The sequence below is a fragment of the Leuciscus leuciscus genome (assembly GCF_965113295.1).
Source record: "Leuciscus leuciscus genome assembly, chromosome: 7".
NCBI lineage: Eukaryota > Metazoa > Chordata > Actinopteri > Cypriniformes > Leuciscidae > Leuciscus > Leuciscus leuciscus.
Window position 1 is genome coordinate 25,699,344 of NC_138731.1, and position 21,085 is coordinate 25,720,428.

A 21,085-nucleotide genomic window follows, 5' to 3' on the forward strand; every position below is an offset into this window, starting at 1 on the left:
GTTCGCGGGCGAAATTTCGCGGGAAAATGTCCATTGTCAATAGTGTAGACTAGAGATGTATGACGCACAGCTAGCTCACACAGAAGTCACTTTCAAACCAAACAGATTTCTGTTGGTGACCTTGGCAAATCCGACAACTCGAAATTGAAAACGGCAAGGGGAAAAGCGTTCACACAGACGCGAAATTTCAGATCGCGTGGATCTCGCAAAAAATATGCCGAACAACGGCAATGTGACCGCACTTTAACCTATGACTTTATAACCAGCTATTTTTGTCCGAAACTTAAGTTCACCCCAATTCCAAACTTGTTTTTTATTTATTTATTTATTTATTATTAATTCTTTTCTACCAGCCCAGTAGTACCAGGCCTATAGGCCTACTATTCTTTTTTAAATTATTTTTTTATTTACTCACCCTTGTCCAAACCCGTATTCATTTATTTATTCTGTTCAACACAAAAAGAAGATATTTTGAAGAATGTTCGTTGCAGACAGTTGAAGCCAGGCAACCATTGACTTCCATAGTAGAAAAAAAAGAAAAAAAAGTACTATGTAAGTCAATGGGTTCCGTCAACTGTCTGGTTATCTTCTTTTGTGTTCAACAGAAGAAAGCAACTCATTCAGGTTTGGAACAACATATGGGTGAGTAAATTATGACAGAATATTCTTTTTTTTTAAATTATTATTCAAATTAAACTGTCACTTATATGTAGACATAAAGCAATTGCCTAAGCTACTAACATTTAAAACAAGTGCTTGTGTGATTTCTTAGCCCACAAACACAACTAGCCTACTAGTACAAACATGTTCCAGACTTGAATGAATAGAATAACAAAACTTCAAAAAGACAAGATTATATGAAGTTTTTCATTATCATGGATTAAGGACTGCTATTTGTGGCAGCTACTGACTTTGTCACAGGCTATAAAACAATAATAAAAACGTTTCTCAAATCTGTGTCAATCGAAGGAGGAACTACAACTAAACTGTACAGCTACGATCAGATGACGTGCAAAATAAGAAAAGTCAATGTTGAATCTAGAGAGCGAGACAGCATCTTAACCAAACTATCCCCATGTCAAATGACAGTTGGGTGGCTGCAGTTCTTGCGCTCGGATTGGAGTTGTTCTCGGTGGGAGGGTGGGGTGGGGGTCCGTTGCTGATGCTGGGCAGATTGCGTTTATCTCCGCATCTCTGCTCCGTTACCCTTAATGCTCCCACTGGATGGCTGCGCGTCGCAGTTCGACGTGAGATCGTTTATTGAGGGCTTCATCTGATTTCAAAAAAGCTAACAAACATGACAGACAGTACGACTTCTGATCCATGCCCTGTTCCCAATCCGACTATTGTGGACCCGTCGGCTGTGCGAAACGGACAATGCGCCGCTGCCCAGGATCCGAACCTACCCAAAAGAGGGAGCCAGGGCGATCCTTTCAATATGGACCGGGACCAGGAGATGAAAATCACAGATAGCGTTGAGGGACAAGGTAAACACACATCATCTCTCTAACAGATCAAGCTGTACTTTTGTAGAGTTGTTTCAGAAATGTATTTTAAAAAAGACAATGGTATTCTTTAAAGTAGAATTTGTGATGTGATGTGAATAAGACTAAGGAGGCTCGCAAAGGTTGCGGTCAAAAGGAGCACGCAGGCGCTCTTGAAGCTATTAATAATTCAGGTGAGCACAAAAATATATATATTTTTAAAAATCACAGTTTAAAAAACGCACCCGAGATGAAACATCCTTTCTGGGTTTGTACGTTTAAGAGTAGGATAGGCTATAGTTTAACAACATTAAACTAAATAGCTTTTAAATGAATAGATGGACATGTTCTGTCTATTTCAATGGAGCACTGAGCAGCAATGCGATTTTAAGTTATTGCAATTCGAAATCTGACATTTACAACAGAATGTGTCATTTAGCACTTAATGTGAAGTTTATTTGATGTCCTCACACCTGTTTTGTAACTTCATTTTTGTGCGTTTTGACAGTAAAGTGATTATATAATTGTAATGGTTGTTTGTGTCAAAACATAAAATTCAAGGTGATTAAAATGAATGAATGAATGAATTGTATTTTTTTTAAAAAATTTTTTTTATCTCCATTCTAGTTTTCTTTAGCAGTTTCTAGAATTCTAGACTAAAATTAGTTGACTTTAGCAGTGGACTTATGAGGTGCTTTTGTTAACCTGCATGTTATTGCTACAGACTCAAACCACTTTTTCATGATTTGGGAGGAACAAATGTTATAGTTTATGATCTGGCCATCTATGTTGGTTACGGTCCTGCTATAGGCTAAAGACTGGAAACTTTGTTTCCACTTCTGCTTAAACCAAATCTACAGCTGACTCACACCGGAGATGATCAGACAGAGGTGCATCTTATCTCATATCAGCACTTCCACTCTTAGAAGCAGCATTACTCTGCACCTGCAGGATCTGAGTGTTGCTGTATGCTGTAGCACCCCCCTGTGCAATCAGTTTGAGCCACTGAATTATGCATAAGACCCTTCATTTCTCCACTGGTGAAATTGTGAGGGCATTAGAAGAAGTCTTAGAAAATCTAAGAAGTCTAAGAAAAAGACTGATGGGGATGGAATTCATGGATGGACTCTGGGAATTCATGCTGGTTTACTATTGTGGTGATCTATAATACAACAACCTGTGGTTGTTCATTTTACATGCCGCTTGAACACTCTCTTCCTGTCTAAGCTGCAATGCAGACCAAGCTTTTGTCATTTAGTCAAATATCTGTTTGCTCATGACTTGCAGTTACTTGAACTGGCAGTGCAGCCATCAGGATGGACAGCTAGTTTAGGATAGAGCTCGCATTGGCTGCTTTCAATAAATTCTTCACACACATTAAGCAAGTATAGACTTTAAGCCACCGTGCCAGTTGGCAGTCGGAATTGTTGGCACTACTGTCTTATACTTTTGAAGAAAATATTAAAAACATTTCTACTTAAATGCAGTTACATAAAATGGGGTCACAGTTCTTTAAACTATAATAATATGGATTAAAAACAGTTTCTTCATATTTATTCATTGAATTTGAACATGCAGCCCAGTTGTCAGAAATTATGCATGTTGTTAAGGGAAGCATATCCTGTTTTTCTAAGTTACATCATTAATTCTAAAATGGCTTGATTCCACTTAGAGATTTTCCTAAAAGTTTAATAAAAAGCAAATCTTTTAGTCGATGTCCTTTAAGCCATTGAGAGGAATGTTTCTCTCTCTTTCATGTAAACCCTATTAAGCATGGAAGAATTGCTGGGTCATGTGGATGTCCTGCTTCCACATGATTAGCAGAGGGATGGAGTGGGGGCAGGCCCTTTACATTGAGTTCCAGCTCATTTTATGTGCCTAGTCTAGAGTTTGCATGGGAAAGTACAAACTGAACAAATATGTACTGTGTGTAAAGGTTTGTGTGGTAATAGATCTGGACAAACTTGACTGGAGTGTGTTTTGGTTTGGAAATGAAATAGTTTGGAACTTACGGGTTACATTTGTGTGAGTGCAACACATGCTCCCGATCCTTACTGATGAAATAAATCATGTGAGCGGCCACATTCCCCAGCTCTGTTTTTCAGCTTTTACAATCACACTGACTGACCACCTATTGACTCTGTGCTCATAACCCTCAGCATGTGACTTCCACAGGCCTGACAGATCAGTTCGGTGTACATGGGGGAAGATACACACAGCCTCCCACTGTCACGATGACATAGCTGCCATTCATTTTGAACAGATGACAAAGGCATATTTGAGTTTTACCTCTTTGGCAAACACAGCACAATATTGCTTGGACGCTTAACAATAGACAGTCAACAGGTTCTGCGGCTTCTGTTCACTTAGTCTTATTCATAATTACACTCACGGATTAAATTTGTGACCTGTGGTGTTGTATATATATCTAATAATGTCCTGATAAAGACTCTGTTGAGGGACACAGATGTATTGTCTCGCACATACTGTGGAGTATCTCAGCTAAACATTTAACTATCTAGCTTATAAGGTATGCTGTTGTTTGTGGAAGTCTGTTTCTGCCTTGGAGCAAAAAAATATATATAAAAGGTAATTGTGAGACAACGTTTAAAATTAAGAAATAATGTCACTTTCTTTCTCTTAATTGTGACTTTATATTTCACAGTGTGACTTTATCTCACAAAGTTTTATTGAGAGATATAAAAGTTACATTACCGTTCAGAAGTTTTTGTAGTTTTTTAAAGATATTAATACTTTCATTCATTAGAGATGCAGTAAATTGATCAAAAGTGAGAGTAAAGACATGAAGGCCCCGTTTCACAGACATGGCTTAGATTAAGCCAGGATTAGGCTTTAGTTCAATTAGGGCATTTAAGTAGCTTTTATAAACATGCCTTAGAAAAAGAAAACATTACTTGTGTGCAACTTGAGACAAAAAAAGTTGCTTTCAGTTAAAACAGCGCAAACATTCATTTAAGTCTTGGACTATAAGCATATATAAACTGGGGGTTATTACTGTATATTACAAAAGATTTTACAAAAGATAAACTTCCTTATTCACCAAAAAATGTAAGCAGCACAACTGTTTTCAACAATAAAAGAATAAATGTTTTTTGAGCAGCAAATCATCATATTAGTCATACAATCATACAAATATTATACTATTTTTACTGTAGTTTTGATCAAATAAGCAAAAGACTTTTAAACACTATAGTGTACATTACACGATATGAAGTCATAAGTACCTTTTCATATTTTACTCAGAGGTGGAAACAGGCTTTCATCGCTGTCTCATCTTCCAGTAGCTAAAGATCTCGCAGGGCTGCTAGCAAACAGCATTTACAGTCATATCATTTGTGACTTGATGATACATGATAAACTGAATTTATTAGTGGGATCTAAATGTTGTTGAAACCATTTTGCTCTGCTAATTAAACACAGAGTCATTGCGCCACAGTGCAGATTAATTTCGGCTCTTTATTATGTCTCTACCCTCTCCCTCTCAATGCCTGTCATGGTCCAGTGAGTAAATAATCAGCCCCTGTTGTTTGTTTCCCTATAGAGCACTTAATGTAATTGTATAATGGCCTTTAACCAGTGTTTTATTTACTTTTTTGACAGGTCTCTTGGAGAGCAGCATGCGCCTGAAGCCTCATGAAGCTCAGAGTTACAGGAAGAAAGCTCTGTGGGTGTCCTGGATCTCCATTGTGGTGACGCTCATCCTGGCTGTGGCCGCTTTCAGTAAGTTCATGGTGATGCTTTCCTGGCTGTGGCAGGCAGTATTCAGGATGTTCAGCTAGTTTTGGTTAGAGCTAGTCTTAATCACCCACAGACCGCCCACAGTCTGTTCACCGACTGTCTGATGCATATTTCACACAATACTGGAAGATACTGCTTCCTCAGTCTGGCAAGTTCCAGGCTGATTGGCTGACGGACTTATGATTACTCTGATTACACATTTTCTGTACAGCTGTTCGCAGTTATGTCCCAAAATTATTATTAAAAATATTCACGGCACTATTGTGGTGTGATTCGTTTCAGATAAACCTGGCCCTAAACGGTAAAGTACATGAAAATCCTCCTGTCTAAGTGGGCTGTTTTTGGCCAAAATAAGCTGCAATGTGGACCGGACCTTATGCTGTTGAGTCAAAGCCCTGGCTATGTGAGATTAGCTTGAACTGGCAGTGGCATCCATCAGGATGGGCAGCTAGTTGAGACTAGAGCTGGCAGAGCAGTTTTTAGTAAAACTAGGATAGAACTGGCCAACTGCAAATTGTTGGCTCTGCTGTGTTTTAAATCTTAAATGCTTTAGGTTTTCCTAGCTGGGATGTGTTTTGGTAATTACAGGAAAATTGTATTCCATTATATTGATAATGTTAGTGGTCACATGTGTAGTTTATGATCTGTGTAGGTCATGCTGCTTTGCTGTAACAAGCAGTGAATGAATACTCTCCTCCTGAGTCACTGAGTGCTAAACATTATTTTCTATTTTTCTGGTTAGGTAGAAAACAGACACAGAGTTACATCTATATATATATTTTTTACATCTGAAGTAAACAAATAAATAATATAAAATAGTAAAATAAAAAATAAATAAAAAATCTATAATATAAAATAAAGTAACTGATCAACTGTATTAATACAGCACACAAAGTTTCTGGTAAACCTACCTTATTGGCAAACATTAAAAAAAAATTATTCTCCATAAATTATTCAGAACTGTATCAAATGTATGAACAAATTTTGCAAGTTTTGCCTGCTAATCAGCGGTCTTGCAGATGACTTTATGCTAATTTGAAACTATTTATTATGAAACATTAAAAATAAAAAATGTGTAAAATATTGAAAAGGTTTCTCATATTCTGATATTCGATGAAAAAATACTGTATTTTTTCAAATTATATTTTTATGAATAATTAAAAAATAATAATAATAAATTAAAAAATTGTTTGGGGGATTTAGTGCAATGAAAGCCTTTAATAATTAATGCTTTATTTAATTATTAAAGGGTAGTTCACCCAAAAATGAAAATTCTGTAATCATTTACTCATGGTGTTCCAAACCTGTATGAGTTTTTTTTTTCTCTGTTGAATACAAAAGAAGATATTTTGAAGAATGTTGGTAACCAGACAGTTGACTGTAGCCATTGACTTCCATAGTACTTATTTTTCCTACTATGGATATCAATGGTTACCCTCAACTTTCCGGTTACCAACATTGTTCATCGTATCTGCTTTTTAGTTCAACAGGAGAAAGAAACTCATACAGGTTTGGAACACCATGAGGGTGAGTAAATTATGACATAATTTTCCTTTTTGGGTGAACTAACCCTTTAATGATTTAATTATCATGTATACTATTTCACTCACACTGCCTTTGTAATTTAGGTCCGTCTCAGTGGGTTTAACATATTTGGGCCCCCTTGACATTTCTTGACATTAGCCTCTTACCTGCTCATATGATTGAGGCAACATGCAGTCTAGGAATGTTGCTCATTTTAAAGGAGGTGTAACATATGTGCTGCAGAATCAGATACTCATTAAAAATGTCAAAATTCAGACATCTATACAGTGATCTGAAGATTTGCAAGCAACCTTGTTTCTTTGATGCTTTTTTTTGTCTTCACACCCTTAATTTAGAGAGCACTAGGATGTATTTTCCATGCATTTTATCATTAGAATGAATGTGCTTTATACATCATATTTATGCAATGCCTTTAGAAACACAATATAGCGTGTATGAAGATAAAGCACATGCACAAAGAGGAAGCGAAGGAGAAATGTAAAAGGTTGACAGGATGTTTCGGGATTTGCTTGCCAGATGACGATGACTCCCCCATCTGAGTCTTGGTTTCTGCCAAGGTCTCTTCCTCATTCTACCTAACCATCTTAGTTCATTCTTTCTTGCCATTTTTGCCTTTGTCTCAAGTCTTGTGAAAAGCTTAGGTAAAATGTAATTTAAAAGGAAGAATTGTCGTAAGACATGAGCTCAGAGAAATGAAGATTAATGCTACGGCCCTGAAATGAAGAGAAAAGCAATTTCTCATCCCCATAGCTTTTGTAATGTATACGCTTTGTAATGCAGTCATCTACATTCACCTACACCTTACAAACAGACACATGACACCCTACTGACACCATTATGCCATCCCTGTCTATATTGTAATCTTTATTTCGTAATATGATGTTTAACGGAGAAGAGGAAGTTGGCATTTGGCCCATACCAAGCAGACAGTCTGTTTATCACGAGTTGTCCATAGTGATAAAGCGTATGGTTGTTGGACATTTAACATGACAATAGTCACTGTGTTGTCGGAGACTGTGAACTTTCCAAAAGCTACAAATGCTGTTTTAAATTCAATATCGACTGTGTCTACAGTTTGTACCAGTCGATTTTTTCTGCCTCCGTAGCCTTAATTTGCGCAAAACCCACGGCTCATCTGTCCACGTGCAGTCTGAATTTCTCATGCTGAAACAGCATGTTTAACTTGTCCTCTGTGTTTTGTAAGACATAATAATGTGGCTTGTGGCAGAAGTCACTACACTGTCACTCTTACATCGCACAGTCACACTCTCACTGTAAAAAATCAACAGACATCATGACTCTTGTGATGCCAGTGGTGTGGGGCTTGTGACCGTCTTTGGATTCTCAGGAGAAGAACACCCAGCTTTGTTTTTGCGGTTTGGCCTGAATACATCAATTTTTCCAGATATTTCATGCAAGTGAATTGGGAAATCATATGATAGGCTGAATATCTTAACTCATGGGGAATTATAAAACCTATGTTCAGGCAATGCATCTTATTTGAAAGCTCAGAGATTTATTGTGGCTCACAGCAGGAACTGTTGGCTCGCTCTACTAACTTTACATTCAGTGCTAGTCAGGATATCCTCTAATGGAATATTTCAGCAAATGGTAAAGTGATAGTCAATTCAAAAATAAAAAATTGTGTCATTTACTCACCCTCATGTATTTTCTTCTGTATAGGTTCTATAAAGTACCTTAAGGGGGTTTTATTAGATTGAACCTTTTAGGGGTATACCCAACATGGGATAATTTTGTAATTTCATTTTAATTAATTAATTAATTAATTTTGATCAAATATTATGAATTAAACAGCTTGTGAACGTACTTTATCACTAGAAAGAAAAGGAAATAACTCAATAAACATACAAGTATTATGTAATAATATCATATAATCAAATACCAAAGATGTCCACTATATTCAAGGTCTTCTGAAACCACACAATAGCTTTGTGTGACGAACAGACTGAAATTTCAAAGTTGTTATTCACTGAAAATCTTCTAGTCTAGTGAGCCGTATTGACCGTTGTGGATCATTGTATTAATGAATTGATGAGGTTAATGACCTTGAGAACTGGATCTGTCTGATTTGTAAAGAAATCATTCTAAATGTTTTAGTGAATTGGATCAATAATTAATTAAAAGACTCAAAAGAAAGACATGTTTCATATTGCAACTTCTCTTATGAACATTTCAAAGAGAGTGGGAGGGTGAGTAAATGATGACAAGTTTAAATTTTTGGATAAACCTTTTAAGGAAAGGATTAGGTAAAAGAAAAGTTTCTCTTAAATCATCAATTACACGTCCCCTGTAATTAACACTATTTGAAATGACTTTTTGGTCACGACTTTTCATGACTGTTTTAATTGATCCTTTAAGTTAAAAACATCTACACTACAGAAACATAAAGCCCCTTGTTCTGCTTAAATGTCTAATTTGTTCTCATTTATTTTAATGAGAGCTGGAAAAACTCTTATCTAGGGCAGTATTTCTGTGAAAAAGATTTAAGTCTTCCGTACTTATTTTAGATTCAGAGTAATTATATATATTATGTTTCCCATAAGGAAATGAGTCTCCACTTTAGTCTTGTTCAGTAGTTAAGCTGAACTGACTTGCAGGAAAATACATTAATAACATGTCTGCCAGCCTTTACTTGTCTGTTTATTTGACATCTAAAAATGATTAAAGCTAAACAATGCTTTTCATTGGCACTTTGATAGAAATGATCAACCTGCAACAGATGTCACGTCTTTAAAATTATTTGAAATGTGTGTTTTTTAATATTTGCGCGGTTGTTTTGATGAGATGCTGTGTAAAAGATTTGCGTCGTCAATGGAACGCTTCTGATTATAGCATTGGCCAGGTAGCTTTACTTCCATAAGATGGATGTTATTTCAGTGTTAAGCCAGATTTACCTATAATTCCAGGTCTTATTAGTTCCACCACCTAATTACTTTTTTTCAATTTAATGCACCGTCATCAACAGAGCTTGATATTTTGTCCTGCTTCATCAGTCATTGTCATGTAGAAATGGTTTGGTATCTCTCTCCAGCAGTGACTTCACAATAAGATAAGTGCCTGTTATCGTTGGTCCATCCTGGTAGACATGATTTTCTTGCTCTAGATTTTTTCCCTCTTATATTCAATTTCACTTTTATATGATTTCTAGAATATTAAATATTTGACAACATTTGCTAGAGATGTTGTCTTGTTACTTGAGAGGTTTGATTAAAAAAAGATGGTTCAATAAGATTTTTTTACATATTTTTAAAAATAATTTATTATCATTCTTATTATTCTCTTATGTTATTACTGTCATAAAGCAATAAGAATGGGTAATTCTTATTGATTGATTCCTGAGTTAATTCACGAACAATGCAGAGAGTAGAACAAGTGCTTGTTGAAAAGCTTGCTAAGAGTTAGCGAAAGTAAAGGCTTGTGAAGCTTAATGAAGGGTTAGTGTTGTTATTCTTCATGCTGGTGATGAAATACAAACTATTAGCTTTATAGTAATTGTTAAGGGCATAGCAACATTTAGCAGCATCTAACTAATTTAAATCTGAATTTTTTCTCTGGCTGAATGCCAAATGAGCTCAGAGAATATTTGCCTTTTATGCAAATTATCGTCTCTCTTGTTCTTTCAGTGTCACCTTCCTCATATTGCAGTAGCTCACTACATTCACACATCACATTTGCTGTAAAAACAGAAAGCAAATTTTAAAGGAATAGATCACTCAAAATATAATGTTGTTACAATCTAGTATTTTGCTTCTATTGAAGTAGACATTTTTAAAGCATCGTTCCAAGAGGGAAGATATAAGAAAAAAAAAGAAAAGAAAAAAAAAACTGCATAAATGCATCATATCACAAAAGCAGTCTACAAGTCATACGGTATATGACCTTCTAAAAATTCTTTAAAAATTTTTAATTTTGGGTTCCCTGGGAAAAATAACAACACACAAGGTTGCTATTCTTATGAATAAATTTGTATTTATATAAATGTCTAGGTTAAGCAGCAAACATGGGGATATTCAGATGTATTATAATGATATGTGTCACCTGAATTGACACCTGAACTGGGTTTATAGTAAAAAAATTAGACATTAAACATGTCACAGGATCAACGTGGCACAGGATCAATGTGGCACTCATGGGAATTATGTATTCTGGTATAAGTCATGATATGTGGAATAATAACTAGACCGTTTCATTTTAATTAAGCCCTTCCAATGTGAACCCATGCTGCTTGGTACCAAAATAATACTGAATGTGAGAAAAGATAATGGTGAGTCATTAGCTTGCAATTTCAGCCTTTTTAATGAACTAATGTGTTGTGCTATATCAACATGAGGTGCAGTGTCTTATTCCATTTCAATGTTGTTACCTACAGAGATCAAATATCTTATGATAACTTTACATTACAAATGGGATTGTTTAATTGAACTGTCATTTAGCCAGCTGAGTCCAAGTTCTACGGATACATACAGCGCTGGTCAGAGTTAATTAGGGGTTATGAAAATAGTGTGTGTGAAATATAATATCGCCCATTAGAGCAACTTCAATAAGAGCTTGTTGGGTCTTGGTTGAGTGCTGTATCTTTACGCTGCTGTCTTCATCAGCCTCGTCCTGACATGCACTACAGCTATTAGTTTCACAGTATAATGGATTATACAAGCACACGGTGCCAAAAGACAGAGAAGATTTATTCACTGCAGTTGAACTTTATTCCCAGCTGTCTGTCTTTATTCCTGTACTGCTGACAGGCATCTTACTGTATATCAAATTCAACCAAGCATTCAGGAGAACGTTTTCACCTCAGATACATTGCGAGTACTTTAATGCAATCCATGTTGGTCTCTTCAGTTCCTCACATATAAGCCCAGTTCTTTGTAAATCATTAGGCACTCCCTTTCACTTGTGAATCATCACTGAGATGTGACATCACCTTTAAAAGGACCGTGGTTGGTGACATTTTCAGTGCAGCAACACATTTCACCTAAAGTCACACCCCATTTTCTGCACGTACTGAATGTTCTTCTCACCTTATCAACATGTTGTGCTGCCTGAAACTATTTTGACCATGTTGATAATAATGATGAAACACAAGATGATGATGATGATTTATTGTTTTGTCCTGGTTTTGTCATCCCCGATGTCGTAAGCTGAGTATATAATGGTATTGTCCCTCTGCAGGACCTGCTTAAAGCATCAAGAAAGGGTTGGCTAAATGAGATGCATTTGAAGCCCTGTAACCCGAGCAGAGCACTGCAGATGTCTGCCATTCTGCTCCATTAGGAACCTGTCTAAACACATTAAGTCTCGGTGTTGAGTTCTCCTTCCAGTCCATTTAGGCGGGACCAGCATCACAAAATTGTTTTCTGATAATGGAACCAGTCTCCTGATAGTAGATATGCTTCTGGTGTTTATGGGACACATCATTAGTCACTGTAAAACTGTACCTGAATGACTCGGGAAGCTTTTTCTTTCATCCTTCCTTTCCTCCTTTGTGTCTATTTGTCTCACAAATCTAATTCGTCTCCTGAATTTATTTACAAAAATTGCTATACATATTTGTTTATTCGATTTGTTAATTTATTTAATTATGTTAAAAAAAATTTTTTATTTAATCATTTGGACGGAATGGCAAATCATTGCTCGAGACACATGGGAACTTCTTTCCCTAGAGAATGTCAATGCCTATTTAATGATGATGGAATCCAGAGACTGTGGTTGTCCATTTGGGAAATGTTTATAATATCTTGGCTTTTAAATTAATTTCTCTGCCTGCTGTTATGATGCTTTTTTTTAGTTCAGAGTTGTTTTACTTGTGCACATGCACTACAGCAATAACGTTGAGTTATGCATATAAATACTGTTCCCAGAAGGAGGGAAACGAGGTACAACACATGACTATGGGATATCGCGCTCTTGCACCATCTGCTGAAGACACCTTTATTCACGCCTGAAAGGCCGATGACGCATGACGACGTGGGCGCCCCGCCCACAGCATATAAATACAGTCGAATGCATCATTACCTTGTTCAGTCCAGCTCCGACTGTGGGGGGTTCAGAGGTGTTTTACCTCGTTTCCAGGGGTGCACATAACTGGTGCGCAGGTGTGGTAAAAATAAATGATGCGTACCAGAAAACGTGGAGGGAAGCGCTTTCAAGTGGCAACATTTTTGGGGACAGGGACACGTTTACCTACTGGAGTAGGATCATCAATCATGATGATAAGTGTGTTCATTAATTATTACGGGTGCAGCGGATCGCAGTTGATCTGTCATCCGTACAGACCAAGCGTGCCGCACAAGCCCTGAAAAGTGAAGCCAAAACCTCTCGATCGCCCCCCGGTGACTGGTCCTAGTATAGGTCATAAACCCCGCCTCCACGTGTTATTCAACGAGACTTGAGACCAACTAAACAATTTAATTACACTTCAAATATCTTTTTTCCGAAGGTGGTTTCTGTCATTTACTGTAGTTTTTATCACGCTGATGTAAATTCAAGTGTTTGTTTTTAAAATAAGTTTGTTTTTAGTTGATGCTATAAAAACGGTGGTGTGACGTCATGATTGACAGCTGTGATTGACAGGTTCTCTGAGCGAAGCAGTCACTGAAGCACCAACAGACTTTTTTTCGGGATCTTCAGAGGACTGAGGAGATTGGAGCTTTAAATTTAATATCTAAATTTCTATAATTAATTATTTCACACCGAGAGTGAGGGCGGGGCCTTGATTTCGCGGCTTTACTTCCTGCTCACTACTGCGCAGGTCTGGTCCCGAAATCGCTACCGCGCAGACTCAAGTTCCAAGATGTCAGCGCCATATCGGGACACTGGCGGCTTCACTTCTCACCAATGGAAGACAGCGAAGGGGCGTCGTCCATATTTCTTTTTTACAGTCTATGGTACAGACCAGGCCCCACAGTTCGACATGCATGTGATTTGCAGATTAACTGCTAAGTTTAACCATCATAGAGTGAAAGTTTATCATTTGGATGTGTTTTGTCTTGCCAATTTACACATTCAAACGATTTTAAACACGGAAAAAGAGGCGAAAATCGGGACTCGCGCACTGTTATCTGTGCGCACAGCCTCACACACCCCGAAGTATGTACACGCAGAGAGAGAGAGAGAGGCGTGTTTCAGACAGGCGTGCTTGGACACTGAATTGATTTCTCTTTCTCGTTTACTTGCGCTTCAATGGACACATGGACAAGTATACTTTTGGTCATGTCATAAGCGAAACTGTATGTGTGTCTGTGCATTTAGTCTTAAAGTGACAACAGCCTAATATTCCTGCTGTTGTCTTTGTCATTAATGTTGACACTGAGCCTGATAGCTGTGAAAACTCTTAAGCTCTGATGACACAGCAGAGCCAACACCTCTTCTGCACATCTTTCAGATATGTGTGGCGCTATAGGGACCTGGACTTGTAGGAAATCCCTTCGACAGATACCTCTGAAAAATGTTTGTGCCCCGGGTGGATTGTGGCAATATGCATCAGGCAAATCTACTGATGTATGCCAACCCTGATGATGCAGAGGGCATAACAAGTGACATACTGCAAGCATGTTTGAACTTGTAATACCTTAAAGTGTTTGTTCAACTGCCGCAAAGCCACGATAGGGCGGCAACCCCTCTTTTTTTGAAAGGATGAAGTAAAGGCTGAAAAACCTCTTCCCTTGTGGCACCACCTGAATTGCCTCTTTGCTGAGGAGAACATTAATTTTCCCTCTAATTACTGGAAAATCCCTCTCGGACAACGAAGTTGCAATTACTCCACCGAAACAGAGAGGGGCGTGGAAGAAACCGCAGCCAATAGGCCAACTGGAATCGTGCAAAGAAGCCATGGTGATAGTGCTCATGCTCGCCACCGCTCGAGACAGACAGCATGGATCCCTAGGCATCACCTGGGGAACCCCTGCGTCTATTTGCAAGCATTGGTGTATATTGCATATCAATGCATTTTCCTCCTCTGTCAGCACATGGCCCGACTGTGAGGTTAACGGTTCTAATGCATTTTGATTGTTTCGACAAATTAACACATGAGAGCAGGCCAATCAACCGACAAACTTTGTTGTCGCTCTCCAATACTGATCCATGCGAGGGCTATCACTTCACTTCCACCCACCACCTCGGGGGAGCCTTGATCTGTCCTGCTTGAAAAAAATTTAATCGTCAGAGCATTTCTCGTCCGCTTGCAATCATCCCCCTAAAGTCAAAGTTTCGCTCAGACTCAGGGTAGCTAAAATTCTCCATGGCCTCCAAAAACAGCGATCACTGCATTTGGATCTGCACCCGAAGACAGGAGCGGTCCGTGTTTGGCCACTGCCAACAGACTGCACGGCGCTCGAGTGTGGAACACTCTGAAAAATGTGGAACACTCGAGCGAAGACAGGAGCGGTCCGTGTTTGGCCATTGCCAACAGACTGCACGCCGCTCGAGTGTGGAATGATAGTGCTGTCAACAGTGCACACATGTATTGGGGTTGGAGAGATCCAGCCTAGCGCCAAACACAATTCCAAACACAGTGCTCGTGAGTATGCCATAAACACCCACACGGCATAGGACAGGGGCGAGAACTTATGTTCAGATATTTCTTATGAAAAAGTCTGTTAGTTGTGCTAAACTTGAGCTAAAAACTTTTCTTTTATGCAATTTCCTTCAACAAGAGTCACCAACGTGGGTTAAGTTTGGACATTTTGTTTGAGAAAAACGTATTAGCCCTTCGTTAGCAAAAACTAAACTAATTTCTTTTCTGCCTTAGTTTCGACAAGAATCAACCACCGAGGGCTTTTCTTCTTGCGAAAATGAGGCGTGATGAAATAGCTCTTTTTCCACTGACGGTATTACTGGTATTGTCAGCATTCAGTTCCATCAGTCAGCACATATATATTCCTGCTGTATATTTGTCCGGTCTATGTGTTCTCATTGCTCAAAGGTAGGAAACATCACCTAGTGGACTCCTGCTGTCCATGGTCCTGAATTCCCCCTGGCTAGTGCAGTTTAGTAAGCCTAGACTGAGGTTCAATAATTTTGTTTCAAGTAATGTTTCACATAGAAATGTATGCAGCTGAAAAACTGTTTTTTTTATTTTTATTATAGTAGATTATAAAAAAAACCTTGTTGCCCTCAAAAAAAAAAAAAAGTGGTTAAATATAACTAAAAACATGATTTAGGAATGCATGAAAGGACACCATATTTAACACTAGGACATTACAGTCTATTTCATTTGAACTCCTGTACTGCTGATGTTAAAATATGGACAGGAACAGCTGCTCCTCTGGAAGCCTGTTGTCATGGCCTCAGACATGTGTTCATGTAGCCTACAGCACATTCACGTGCTGAGCAGGTGCTCATAAAGCATGTCAGCTCATCAGGTCAGCTTTCAACCTTCAATGTTAAAATGCTTTTTTTCTGTCTTTAATATATTGGTAAGCTAATTATAAAATGACTCCCTAGAAAAGTGCATTGTCAACTTTACTCGTTTTAGCATTCCTTTCAGATTTACTTAACCAATTACATTAGTTTGGTTGAACAATGGCAGACATGTTCATGTAATCTGCAATTTTTACAATTCTATTTGATGTTTTTTGGTTTATTACACACTTCAGTGTTCTAAAGCCCTTCAAATTCACTATAAAGAATTACGGTAAATTTTTTCACTGTTTAAAAAAAAAAAAAAAGTAAAATGTACTTTTAGTGATTAAATATTTGTCTACCAATATAGTTATAGTTTCCACTGTGCCATAGTCTAATAGGCTGCTCTAAAATACACCATAGAAGCTTTTGAGTAATATGAAGTCATTATACCAACAAGCAGATCCTATTGTTATGTATGATCTGTGTTTCCCCCTTTCATTGTGTTTTTGGTTCAGTCCTGTTTCCTAGTGTTCCATGATTGTTCTAGTAAGTCATGTCTGTCACCTGTGCATTGTCAATCACCTCATTAGTTATCTTGTTAGTCCCTGTATTTATACCTTGTGTTCTCCTTCAGTCTTTGTCTGTTATTGTCAATGTAAGCGTGAGTGTTTGGTGTTTGCCCTGAGAGTTTGGTTGTTAAATGTTATTTCTACGTCTTCCTCGTCTCCATGAGCTTTGTCCTACATGTTATGTGACACCTGTTTAAACAAGGTAGTTAAACGAATCTTGTTTTTGACATCCGGAAACTGAAACTTTAATCAGAAACCATTAGTGTCTAAAAGTGAATCAGTTGTCTGCCATCCAAAAATGTAATTGCAAAAACAATTTCAGTACAGTTAGATGTTTTGTCTACTCTCTCAGTATCTCTCAGTTAACAGTGACCATTAAATGAAAATGCGCTTCACCTGTCAAGCATTTAGCTTAAGCAATATTTTCATCTTTCTTTTTTCCAAAAATCTTTAACTTCTATTATTATTAATATTTACTGTGTGTATTAAGTGACGTTGATTATTCTTTTCAGTGCTGCAAAATTCATTCACTTATACAGTCAGCCACAAACTATTGGGGTGTTTACGTGAGTGTGACAACTGACTGGGGATCAGATATGTCTGTGGACATGCCAATCCTGTCACATGATTCACACTCACAGCATTCAATCTAAATGCCTTGAAACACACATACAAACCATCAAATTTCCTTAGAAACACCCTCGGTCTGGCATATATAAGCCTATATCAGTAATTCAGTATACATTTCACAGCGTTCTGCAGCAGAAAGCAGGTGCAGCGCTCTTCCTGTTAATAAACGGCAGCCAAGCAAATCTGCTCGACCGGCCATATTGGCTGGGAGTCTCAGGTCTCAAGGGGCTCCTGGAAGCCGAGCTCAGACGTGAGCTGCATGTGCTGTGAGTGTGACCTCAATAAATCAACCTAGATTAGGGCTCTGGAGCCTGGATGTGGTACCACAGAGGAGTCGGGTCGGGCGTGTGGCGGGTCCCACAAGAGGGAATACCTGGAATCTGTGAATAATGCTGAGAATAAGGGGAATACTTTCTTGATAAAAGGTTTAAAAGAGATTTATCTCCAACTTGTTCAAATAACCAATAATCAGTAATCACAGAAAAAGTAGCATTTTCATCGAAATGTCACATTTTATACTATTACACAAAATTATTTAAATGTTAATCTAATAATATCAATCTTAATATTGTCAAGAGTTTTATATGCAATGGCAAAACAGTTATGACTAAAGCTTTTGTTTTTATTTAAAAACATTTAATTTAATAACATTATAATTATTGAGATTTTATTATATTGAGTTTAATATACAGTATATCAGTTCATAATTATTCGCATTGATTAATGACTTGAAGCAAATCTAAAGTGTCATGTAAAATTCAAATTTGGCAAGCTAAAGTGCTGTGGTTTGTAGTTTTGTGAAATGCAGACAGATACACTTGCAATGTTTTTCATGTTTGATATGCTAAATGAATGTGTGTAAGGCAAAGTGTAAATTCTTGTTGTGTTTAAAGTCACACTTTTCCTCCAGCTCCCATTTGAACACTAAACTAAATATACACAGTCAAGTCACTGGGGCAATAAGTCACTGACATACTGCTTCACTATATTTCGCTCTGTTTATTTGTCCTTTGACTAAAGGTCTTAGCAGTACAGCTATTCTATTGAAGATTACAGCTTACTTTATGAATGTGCAAAGTGCCTCAATCCTTCTTGAATAATATTGCTAATACTGCAAATGTGTTTGCAAATGCTGTTTTCCCCTTTGATTCAATTAGTACTTTTTTCTTTCTAATAAGACAGTGTAGATCTGTGATTGGTTGGTTATTTTTGTTTGTGGTAAGAAGTCCAGGAATCAGGTTATATGAAACATACTGTAATTCAATAATAGCATGATGTTAGACCCTCAGAGTACACTTTTAAGCTTCTTCAATGCTAGTCTCACCCACAGAGCACATGACTTAAACTCGCTTTTAAGGCACCATAATGATCATATTTCATATAAAGCCTAAACTCCACCGTTTTTCAAATCAAATTCTCTTAATTTGATGTCAGTGCCGGTGAATCGTGGGAGTGCAGTAAACTCCACTCTGCATGTGGCAAATTGTCCTGCACTGTAGGTTGTGAATTATTAAAGACAACATATTGCTTCAGAGCTGAGGAAGAGCATTGTTGTGATAGCCAGTGTCCCCGAACGTGGCTGCTACATGAGGTCGAGGAATTTGGATTCATTTGCATTGGAATTGGTAATAATGTTCTTTGCAGAAATTACCAGACTGAGGTAAATGTTGATTATTCACGTAGGCCTGTGTGGGATGGCTCAGTCACTATCCTGACTCAAAGTGGAGCATGTTCTATATTGATATTCCTTTAAGTCCATTGATTCTTTCAAAGTGACGCTTTCTCGGGCGCTCCTAAAATTGCTTTCAAATAGATTACAGTCGAATTAGTGAGACACTGGCTATTGATTTATCCAGTCTGTTAGAAATGTACTGGATTTCCACTCAGAAAATCCCCTTCACAACAAATTAGCTGCGCTGCACCACAAATAAAGAATTAAAAAGGGAATCACACGATTACCTGTGACATCTTAAGTCACAAACTACAGTAAACAATGAAGCTATTAGCAATATATTTGTGACAGCTTTTAAACAGTTCTGCCTTTTGAAATCTGATCAGAAACGCAGCAAATCCTACTTTCTATTTCACTGACGTCTCTGCCTTCTTTTGACATTCATAGCACACACAGTCTTACAAGAGGAATGACATCCTCAGTCAGCTCCGGTCCTCTGAGACGGGGATTAGTGTGATGAAAAGCAGGAGCGGTGGCCATTATCAGCCCGGAGCACTGAGAGAGGGGTTCTCCCACCATTCCACGTTCATTAAAGAAGGACATTTAAAATCTCATTGCCATTCTGTTGTCAGGAGTATATTCATTGTGTTTTGGTTTAGCTTTCATTCTGTTCCCTGTTATGGTTTGCTTGAGTTCATTCTGCTAGTTTGTTTCCATGGTTAATCATTAGTTCCACTCCTGTTCTTAGTTCGGTTAATTACTCTGTGCATTTAAGCCATTAGTTTTCTCAGTTCACGGTTCAGGGTACGTTTACTTGACAACGATGTACAAAAAAACGTAAAGGTTATCATTATCAAAACAATCCCCATTGACGCGGATCCGCGAAAATGACTAAAAACACAAAACACTGTATTATTCATGCAGTAGTGATGTCACTTTGTAAAGAAAAACGATGTGCTTGCGCACATATGCATTCTTTTAAAGAGCACTTGCGCCAAACGCGCATGCCTAAACACGTAATACACGTGCATTTCATCACCATTTTCACAGAGTCGTGTTTTTGTAGTTTACATGGAGACGTTATCGGTAGCCTATCATTTTCAACAACTTTGAAACCCGTTTTCAAATGTTTGCATTTTTAAGCCCCCAAAACGCTGTTGTCGTGTAAATGAACGGCCAAAACGCGTAAAACGTTTTGTTAACGGCCTCTCAGTCTCGTTTATGTTGAAGTGGTTGTGCTATTCCATTTTCCAAGTGACCTCCTGTGTGTTACATTTTTTGGGATTTATTCATTAAAGACTGTTTTTGCTGATATCTCCTTCATCACTTTACTACAGCCACACGTTATAGAAGACTGAAACCAGATAAGATTTGATGCATAATCTTTTTTTTTCTTTCTTCTTTCAATATTGACTTACCTGCCGTCTAGATGCTCAAAGGTTGACTTGGATCAACCTTTTCTTTGAAAAGATTCAAAAGAATGATGTGACTGACTGAATGAATGATGACTGTTTTTTCCCCATACAAAGTTATTATATGACCTCAGAAGACATATTAACATCAAGTTGTATGGACCACTTTTGAAAAGAGTGGCCAGGATTTTTTCCCAAAATTCACCTTTTGTGTTCCATGGTAGAAAGAAAGTCATACAGGTTTGTTGAAGATAAGTGATGACAGAATTACATTTTTTAGCTGAACCCTCAAATCAACTGACCAATCTTTGCTGATTTTAAATATGTTATTAAAAAATGAGTTTGGCAAGCATTTTTGGAGATTTTGCTGTTCTCCGTTCAAGTAAACTAGAGTTGGTCTTGCATGCCTGAAATAGCTGCTCGGAGGCGTTGTTAATATGGCCTCTGAGTGAACTGAGTTTCCTTGAAAGGGACTTTGGAGCATATAGACCTGAGTCTGGAAGAGATTGAATGTGAAATAGTGATTGAGTGCAAATCAGAGATGTGCCAGCCATCTCCCTCTCTCTCCTCTGTCTCATCCTCTACAGCGTTTCTCCTGTTAATAGATGTCTTGTATCTTGTTAGCAAACCCCCTACAGGGAATTTTCG

At 37.7% G+C, this 21,085-nt stretch overlaps 1 protein-coding gene across 1 annotated transcript in view; it reads left to right on the forward strand.

Annotated features, from left to right (window-relative positions):
• Window positions 1–372: 372 nt before the first annotated feature.
• tmem163a (transmembrane protein 163a) overlaps window positions 373–21,085 on the forward strand; it is a 40,777-nt gene continuing 20,064 nt past the window's right edge. Inside the window, exons 1-2 of the mRNA XM_082174885.1 lie at window positions 373–1,487; window positions 5,106–5,225. Coding sequence (XP_082031011.1) covers window positions 1,298–1,487; window positions 5,106–5,225 — 310 coding nt within the window. The 5' untranslated portion in view covers window positions 373–1,297. The remainder of the gene's footprint in view (window positions 1,488–5,105; window positions 5,226–21,085) is intronic.